This window comes from Scyliorhinus canicula, chromosome 5 (assembly GCF_902713615.1).
Source record: "Scyliorhinus canicula chromosome 5, sScyCan1.1, whole genome shotgun sequence".
Lineage (NCBI taxonomy): Eukaryota > Metazoa > Chordata > Chondrichthyes > Carcharhiniformes > Scyliorhinidae > Scyliorhinus > Scyliorhinus canicula.
In genome coordinates, this window is record NC_052150.1 from 232,956,385 (window position 1) to 232,965,842 (window position 9,458).

The window sequence follows — 9,458 nt, forward strand, 5'->3', positions numbered from 1 at the left end:
CTCTGACCCCAATCCCCCCTTTCCCAGCCTCTGACCCCAATCCCCCCTTTCCCAGCCTCTGACCCCAATCCCCCCTTTCCCAGCCTCTGACCCCAATCCCCCTTTCCCAGTCTCTGACCCCAATCCCCCCTTTCCCAGCCTCTGACCCCAATCCCCCCTTTCCCAGCCTCTGACCCCAATCCCCCCTTTCCCAGTCTCTGACCCCAATCCCCCCTTTCCCAGCCTCTGACCCCAATCCCCCCTTTCCCAGTCTCTGACCCCAATCCCCCCTTTCCCAGCCTCTGATCCCAATCCCCCCTTTCCCAGTCTCTGATCCCAATCCCCCCTTTCCCAGTCTCTGACCCCAATCCCCCCTTTCCCAGTCTCTGACCCCAATCCCCCCTTTCCCAGTCTCTGACCCCAATCCCCCCTTTCCCAGTCTCTGATCCCAATCCCCCCTTTCCCAGCCTCTGATCCCCAATCCCCCCTTTCCCAGCCTCTGACCCCAATCCCCCCTTTCCCAGTCTCTGACCCCAATCCCCCCTTTCCCAGCCTCTGACCCCAATCCCCCCTTTCCCAGCCTCTGACCCCAATCCCCCCTTTCCCAGTCTCTGACCCCAATCCCCCCTTTCCCAGTCTCTGACCCCAATCCCCCCTTTCCCAGTCCCGCCCCCCACACTGTGGGCGCAATTCTCCCATCGGGAGACTAAGTCCCGACGCCGGAGTGAAAACCGGAATGTTTCACTCCGGCATCGGAGGCCGCTCCCAACCCCCTGTTCTCCCGCCCCCGGGGGTCTAGGTGCTGAGCCGCGTCATTTACGTGCAGCGGGCCTTGGCACTGCGTAAAAGAGGCGCCGCGAACGGTGCGTAAATGATGTCACCCGCGCATGCGCGGTTTCCGTCCTCCGCGCGGCCGCCCCGCAGGAAGGTGTCGGGTGGATCTCGCTGGGTTGCGGAGGAAAGGAGGTCCTCCTTCAGAGAGGCCGGCCCGCCGATCAGTGGGCACCGATCGCTGGCCAGACCCCTTTTGAGGCACCCCCAGGTGCAAGAACCCCCCTCCCCCTCCCACAGGCCTCCCTCCTCCCCCCCCCTCCCCCCCAGCGTTCCCGCGCTGTTCCCACCGGCACCGACCAGGTGTGGACAGCGCCAGCGGGTACCCGTCGTGTTGGGCAGGCCGCTCGGCCCATCCGGGCTGGAGAATCACCGCTCGCCCGTTACAAACGGTGAGCAGCGATTCTCCCAGCAGCCAGGTGTGCATCACGCCGCGCCAGTTTGGGGAGATGGGGGGTGGGGGGGGGGGGAGAGAGAATCGCGTGCGGGTGCTGGGGCAGCGTGGCGGGACTCACCCGGCGCCCCAGCGATTCTCCCACCCGGAGTGTGTGTGGGGGGGTGGAGAATTCCGCCCTGTGTGGGGTACTGCTCCTTACCCATGTACTCAAACACCAGGTAGATGTCCTTGTCATTCGCTGCTCGGATCACATTCAGCAGTTTGATGATATTGGGATGGTGTCCGAATTCCTAGTGGTTAAAAAGAGAGGTTATGGGAGAGGGAGGAGGAGGAGAAAGAGAGGATAAGAGAGAATCCAGTGAGGCGGTTAGGGACCAATAACATTTTGTTCAGGGTAAAGTCACAAGATATCACGGGTTGAATTTAACTGTGCAATTTCAGGAGGATAAAACAATTGACAAATCTGTCCTACACTCAGGGTGTGAAATAAGATTCCGTGCAGCACCCACGGCAGCACCCAATGGAACAAGCACGAAACCACGCACGGGCAACGCCATGTGATTCCAGAGAGGGGTCCGGGGAAAGAGAGAGATGGGGGAGGGGAGAGAGGTGGGGGTCAGATGGAGATGGGTTTTAATCTATTGAAAGTGATTCTATAGTTTCAGTAATCAATGTTTCATCATTTACCACCCAAGCCCCACTCCGCTCAGTCTCATCCTCCCCTCCCAAATATCCCCCCATCCCCTCTGCCCAGCCCTGGCCTCCCACCCCCCCCCCCCCCCCCCACCCTTCTCCCGCCACCCCGCCATCCATCACTGCACCTGAAGCAATATGAAAATAAATTTTACACGGGGCTCACCTGAAGAAACAAAATTTCTCGAAAGGTCCTCTGAAAAATAAGAGAAATAAAAGTCAGAAATGGGGTAAGGGGGGCTTGAATGCTTGTTACATATTGACAAATGTGTGAATATTTACTGATTTTAACTAACGACTGTCTGATTATATGTTCACTGGAGAAGAAGCCAAAGACAAACTCCCGCTGTTGTGTGGACAACAATGCTCCATTCTATAACTGAACCGAAACACCGGGATATCACCGTGCACTGTGCCACGTGTACCAGGCTATCACCGTGCACTGTGCACCTGGATATCACCGTGCACTGTGCCACGTGTACCTGGATATCACCGTGCACTGTGCCACGTGTACCAGGCTATCACCGTGCACTGTGCACCTGGATATCACCGTGCAACTGTGCCACGTGTACCTGGATATCACCGTGCACTGTGCCACGTGTACCAGGCTATCACCGTGCACTGTGCACCTGGATATCACCGTGCACTGTGCCACGTGTACCTGGATATCACCGTGCACTGTGCCACGTGTACCTGGATATCACCGTGCACTGTGCCACGTGTACCTGGATATCACCATGCACTGTGCCACGTGTACCTGGATATCACCGTGCACTGTGCCACGTGTACCTGGATATCACCGTGCACTGTGCCACGTGTACCTGGATATCACCATGCACTGTACCACGTGTACCAGGATATCACCATGCACTGTGCCACGTGTACCAGGATATCACCATGCACTGTGCCACGTGCACTGTGCCACGTGTACCTGGATATCACCATGCACTGTGCCTGTGTACCTGGATATCACCGTGCACTGTGCCACGTGTACCTGGATATCACCATACACTGTGCCACGTGTACCTGGATATCACCATGCACTGTGCCATGTGTACCTGGATATCACCGTGCACTGTGCCACGTGTACCCGGCTAGCACCGTGCACTGTGCCACGTGTACCTGGATATCACCGTGCACTGTGCCACGTGTACCTGGATATCACCGTGCACTGTGCCACGTGTACCTGGATATCACCGTGCACTGTGCCACGTGTACCTGGATATCACCATGCACTGTGCCACGTGTACCTGGATATCACCATGCACTGTGCCACGTGTACCTGGATATCACCATGCACTGTGCCACGTGTACCTGGATATCACCATACACTGTGCCACGTGTACCTGGATATCACCATGCACTGTGCCACGTGTACCAGGATATCACCATGCACTGTGCCACGTGTACCAGGATATCACCATGCACTGTGCCACGTGTACCAGGATATCACCATACACTGTGCCACGTGTACCTGGATATCACCATGCACTGTGCCACGTGTACCTGGATATCACCGTGCACTGTGCCACGTGTACCTGGATATCACCATGCACTGTGCCACATATACCTGGATATCACCATGCACTGTGCCTGTCTACCTGGATATCACCGTGCACTGTGCCACGTGTACCTGGATATCACCATACACTGTGCCACGTGTACCTGGATATCACCATACACTGTGCCACGTGTACCTGGATATCACCATACACTGTGCCACGTGTACCTGGATATCACCATACACTGTGCCACATGTACCAGGATATCACCGTGCACTGTGCCACGTGTACCCGGCTAGCACCGTGCACTGTGCCACGTGTACCTGGATATCACCATGCACTGTGCCACATATACCTGGATATCACCATGCACTGTGCCTGTCTACCTGGATATCACCGTGCACTGTGCCACGTGTACCTGGATATCACCATACACTGTGCCACGTGTACCTGGATATCACCATACACTGTGCCACGTGTACCTGGATATCACCATACACTGTGCCACGTGTACCTGGATATCACCATGCACTGTGCCACGTGTACCTGGATATCACCGTGCACTGTGCCACGTGTACCCGGCTAGCACCGTGCACTGTGCCACGTGTACCTGGATATCACCATACACTGTGCCCTGCCCCCACACCCACTGCCCCTCAAATACCTGAGCATCTGTTTGATTTCTGAAGGCATCAAATATTTTCTTCACAGCCACTACTTCGCCAGTCTGTCGATCAATTGCCTTCCACACTATCCCGTAGGCCTGAAAATGGTGTTTGAGGATTTGTTAGATAAGACAGGGTAATCTTATCATTCACATCAGCTTCCATCCTCTCCCCTGTTTCAACAGCCACTTTACCCCATTGCATCCACCCCCCGAACTCATCCCATCCCTCGTCTCCTCACCCCCCTCCACCCTGTCCCACACATCCACACCTCACCCCCCCCCCCCCCCCCCAACCCCTATCTTTCTCTCTCTCTGTCTGTCTCTGCCATTCGCTGTCTCTTTCTCATTGTCTCTGTCTGACTGTTGTCTCTCTGTCTCTCTCATTCTCTCTGTCTCTGTATCTCTTACCCCTTTTCCCAGGCGTCGTTTGAGTTGATATTTGTGGTTGATGTTTTCATCCACCTCGGACATACTCATGGTGGGGGCTCCGGGCTGTCAGTGTCTCAGCCTGTGTCAGTGTGTGAACCTGTCTGAGTCTGATGCTGCTTGTCTCTGTGTGTGTGTGTCACCCCCTGACACAGTCTGTGTGTCTCAGTGTGTCTCTCTCCCCCTCACTAGGCTGTGTGTGTCTCTGTCTGTGTGTCTCTCCCCCTCACTGGGCTGTGTGTGTCTCTCTCCCCCTCACTGGGCTGTGTCTCCCCTCACTGGGCTGTGTGTGTCTCCCCTCACTGGGCTGTGTGTCTCCCCCTCACTGAGCTGTGTGTGTCTCTGTCTGTGTGTGTGTGTGTCTCTGTCTGTGTCTCTCTCCCCCTCACTGGGCTGTGTGTGTCTCTCCCCCTCACTGAGCTGTGTGTGTCTCTGTCTGTGTGTGTGTGTGTCTCTCCCCCTCACTGGGCTGTGTGTCTCTCCCCCTCACTGGGCTGTGTGTCTCTCCCCTCACTGGGATGTGTGTGTCTCTGTCTGTGTGTGTGTGTGTCTCTCCCCCTCACTGGGCTGTGTGTCTCTCCCCCTCACTGGGATGTGTGTGTCTCTGTCTGTGTGTGTGTGTGTCTCTCTCCCCCTCACTGGGCTGTGTGTCTCTCCCCCTCACTGGGCTGTGTGTCTCTCTGTCTGTGTGTGTCGCTGTCTGTGTCTCTCTCCCCCTCACTGGGCTGTGTGTCTCTCTGTCTGTGTGTGTCTCCCCCTCACTGGGCTGTGTGTGTCTCAGTGTGTCTCTCTCCCCCTCACTGGGCTGTGTGTCTCTCCCCCTCACTGGGCTGTGTCTCTCTCCCCCTCACTGGGCTGTGTGTCTCTCCCCCTCACTGGGCTGTGTGTGTCTCTCTCCCCCTCACTGGGCTGTGTGTCTCTCCCCCTCACTGGGCTGTGTGTCTCTCCCCCTCACTGGGCTGTGTGTGTCTCTCTCCCCCTCACTGGGCTGTGTGTCTCTCCCCCTCACTGGGCTGTGTGTGTCTCTCCCCCTCACTGGGCTGTGTGTCTCTCCCCCTCACTGGGCTGTGTGTCTCTCCCCCTCACTGGGCTGTGTGTCTCTCCCCCTCACTGGGCTGTTGTGTGTCTCTCTCCCCCTCCCTGGCTGTGTGTCTCTCCCCCTCACTGGGCTGTGTGTCTCTCCCCCTCACTGGGCTGTGTGTGTCTCCCCTCACTGGGCTGTGTGTGTCTCTCTCCCCCTCACTGGGCTGTGTGTCTCTCTGTCTGTGTGTGTCTCCCCTCACTGGGCTGTGTGTGTCTCCCCTCACTGGGCTGTGTGTGTCTCTCCCCCTCACTGGGCTGTGTGTCTCTCCCCCTCACTGGGCTGTGTGTCTCTCCCCCTCACTGGGCTGTGTGTCTCTCCCCCTCACTGGGCTGTGTGTGTCTCTCTCCCCCTCACTGGGCTGTGTGTCTCTCCCCCTCACTGGGCTGTGTGTCTCTCCCCCTCACTGGGCTGTGTGTGTCTCCCCTCACTGGGCTGTGTGTGTCTCTCTCCCCCTCACTGGGCTGTGTGTCTCTCTGTCTGTGTGTGTCTCCCCTCACTGGGCTGTGTGTGTCTCCCCTCACTGGGCTGTGTGTGTCTCCCCTCACTGGGCTGTGTGTCTCTCCCCTCACTGGGCTGTGTGTCTCTCCCCCTCACTGGGCTGTGTGTCTCTCCCCCTCACTGGGCTGTGTGTCTCTCCCCCTCACTGGGCTGTGTGTGTCTCTCCCCCTCACTGGGCTGTGTGTCTCTCTGTGTGTGTCTCTCCCCCTCACTGGGCTGTGTGTCTCTCTGTGTGTGTCTCTCCCCCTCACTGGGCTGTGTGTGTCTCTCTCCCCCTCACTGGGCTGTGTGTGTCTCCCCTCACTGGGCTGTGTGTGTGCCGCTCTCAGTCCCCGCTCTCTCTCTCTCTGTGTCTCAGTGTCCCTGACACAGTCTGTGTGAGTCCCGCTCTCTCTCTCTGCCTCTCTCCCGGGACGGCTCCGGCTCCGGCTCCGGCTCCGGCTCCGGCTCCCCCCCCAGTGACTGTCCCCCTCTCGGTGTCTGTCTGTCTCTCGGACCCTGTCTGTCTGGGTCTCTATCTCTCCGGTGCCGCTGGTTCCCGGTTGCCGGGGCAACGGGACAGGCCGCAATCCCGCGCCTGCGCACTCGCGGCACCAAAACCAACCCCCCACGTGACCATCACCCAGAGCTGTCCCCCTGTCCATTCGGCCCATTCACCCTGTGCTGTCCCCCTGTCCATTCGGCCCATTCACCCTGTGCTGTCCCCCTGTCCATTCGGCCCATTCACCCTGTGCTGTCCCCCTGTCCATTCGGCCCATTCACCTGTGCTGTCCCCCTGTCCATTCGGCCCATTCACCCTGTGCTGTCCCCCTGTCCATTCGGCCCATTCACCCTGTGCTGTCCCCCTGTCCATTCGGCCCATTCACCCTGTGCTGTCCCCCTGTCCATTCGGCCCATTCACCCTGTGCTGTCCCCCTGTCCATTCGGCCCATTCACCCTGTGCTGTCCCCCTGTCCATTCGGCCCATTCACCCTGTGCTGTCCCCCTATCCATTCGGCCCATTCACCCTGTGCTGTCCCCCTGTCCATTCGGCCCATTCACCCTGTGCGTCCCCCTGTCCATTCGGCCCATTTCACCCCTGTGCTGTCCCCCTGTCCATTCGGGCCCATTCACACTGTGCTGTACCCCTGTCCATTCGGCCCATTCACCCTGTGCTGTCCCCCTGTCCATTCGGCCCATTCACCCTGTGCTGTCCCCCTGTCCATTCGGCCCATTCACCCTGTGCTGTCCCCCTGTCCATTCAGCCCATTCACACTGTGCTGTCCCCCTGTCCATTCGGCCCATTCACCCTGTGCTGTCCCCCTGTCCATTCGGCCCATTCACCCAGAGCTGTCCCCCTGTCCATTCGGCCCATTCACCCTGTGCCGTCCCCCTGTCCATTCGGCCCATTCACCCTTTGCTGTCCCCCTGTCCATTCGGCCCATTCACCCTGTGCTGTCCCCCTGTCCATTCGGCCCATTCATCCTGTGCTGTCCCCCTGTCCATTCGGCCCATCCACCCTGTGCTGTCCCCCTGTCCATTCGGCCCATCCACCCTGTGCTGTCCCCCTGTCCATTCGGCCCATCCACCCTGTGCTGTCCCCCTGTCAATTCGGCCCATTTACCCTGTGCTGTACCCCTGTCCATTCGGCCCATCCACCCTGTGCTGTCCCCCTGTCCATTCGGCCCATTCACCCTGTGCTGTCCCCCTGTCCATTCGGCCTATTCACCCTGTGCTGTCCCCCTGTCCATTCGGACCATTCACCCTGTGCTGTCCCCCTGTCCTTTCGGCCCATTCACCCTGTGCTGTACCCCTGTCCATTCGGCCCATCCACCCTGTGCTGTCACCCTGTCCATTCGGCCGGCCCATTCACCCTGTGCAGTCCCCCTGTCCATTCGGCCCATTCACCCTGTGCTGTCCCCCTGTCCATTCGGCCCATTCACCCTGTGCTGTACCCCTGTCCATTCGGCCCAATCACCCTGTGCTGTCCCCCTGTCCATTCGGCCCATCCACCCTGTGCTGTCCCCCTGTCCATTCGGCCGATTCTCCCTGTGCTGTCCCCGTCCAATCGGCCCATCCACCACATGCTGTCCCCCTGTCCATTCGGCCCATTCACCCTGTGCTGTCCCCTGTCCATTCGGCCCATTCACCCTGTGCTGTCTTCCTGTCCATTCGGCCCATCCACCCTGTGCTGTGCCCCTGTCCATTCGGCCCATTCACCCTGTGCTGTACCCCTGTCCATTCGGCCCATTCACCCTGTGCTGTCCCCCTGTCCATTCGGCCCATTCACCCTGTGCTGTCCCCCTGTCCATTCGGCCCATTCACCCTGTGCTGTCCCCCTGTCCATTCGGCCCATTCACCCTGTGCTGTCCCCCTGTCCATTCGGCCCATTCACCCTGTGCTGTCCACCTGTCCATTCGGCCCATTCACCCTGTGCTGTCCCCCTGTCCATTCGGCCCATCCACCCTGTGCTGTACCCCTGTCCATTCGGCTCATTCACCCTGTGCTGTCCCCCTGTCCATTCGGCCCATTCACCCTGTGCTGTCCCCCTGTCCATTCTGCCCATTCACCCTGTGCTGTCCCCCTGTCCATTCGGCCCATTCACCCTGTGCTGTCCCCCTGTCCATTCGGCCCATTCACCCTGTGCTGTCCCCCTGTCCATTCGGCCCATCCACCCTGTGCTGTTCCCCTGTCCATTCGGCCTTCCACCCTGTGCTGTCACCCTGTCCATTCGGCACATTCACCCTGTGCTGTCCCCCTGTCCATTCGGACCATTCACCCTGTGCTGTCCCCCTGTCCATTCGGCCCATTCACCCTGTGCTGTACCCCTGTCCATTCGGCCCATCCACCCTGTGCTGTCACCCTGTCCATTCGGCCCATTCACCCTGTGCTGTCCCCCTGTCCATTCGGACCATTCACCCTGTGCTGTCCCCCTGTCCATTCGGCCCATTCACCCTGTGCTGTACCCCTGTCCATTCGGCCCATTCACCCTGTGCTGTCCCCCTGCCCATTCGGCCCATTCACCCTGTGCTGTTACCCTGTCCATTCGGCCCATCCACCCTGTGCTGTCCCCCTGTCCATTCGGCCCATTCACCCTGTGCTGTCCCCCTGTCCATTCGGCCTATTCACCCTGTGCTGTACCCCTGTCCATTCGGCCCATTCACCCTGTGCTGTCCCCCTGTCCATTCGGCCCATTCACCCTGTGCTGTACCCCTGTCCATTCGGCCCATTCACCCTGTGCTGTCCCCCTGTCCATTCGGCCCATTCACCCTGTGCTGTCCCCTGTCCATTCGGCCCATTCACCCTGTGCTGTTACCCTGTCCATTCGGCCCATCCACCCTGTGCTGTCCCCCTGTCCATTCGGCCCATTCACCCTGTGCTGTGCCCCTGTCCATTCGGCCC

At 59.1% G+C, this 9,458-nt stretch overlaps 1 protein-coding gene across 1 annotated transcript in view; it reads right to left on the reverse strand.

Annotated features, from left to right (window-relative positions):
• LOC119965736 overlaps positions 1–4,853 on the reverse strand; it is a 48,740-nt gene extending 43,887 nt beyond the window's left edge. Inside the window, exons 1-4 of the mRNA XM_038796499.1 lie at positions 4,478–4,853; positions 4,067–4,165; positions 2,067–2,096; positions 1,397–1,497 (exon numbers count right to left, since the gene is read on the reverse strand). Coding sequence (XP_038652427.1) covers positions 1,397–1,497; positions 2,067–2,096; positions 4,067–4,165; positions 4,478–4,546 — 299 coding nt within the window. The 5' untranslated portion in view covers positions 4,547–4,853. The remainder of the gene's footprint in view (positions 1–1,396; positions 1,498–2,066; positions 2,097–4,066; positions 4,166–4,477) is intronic.
• Positions 4,854–9,458: the final 4,605 nt, after the last annotated feature.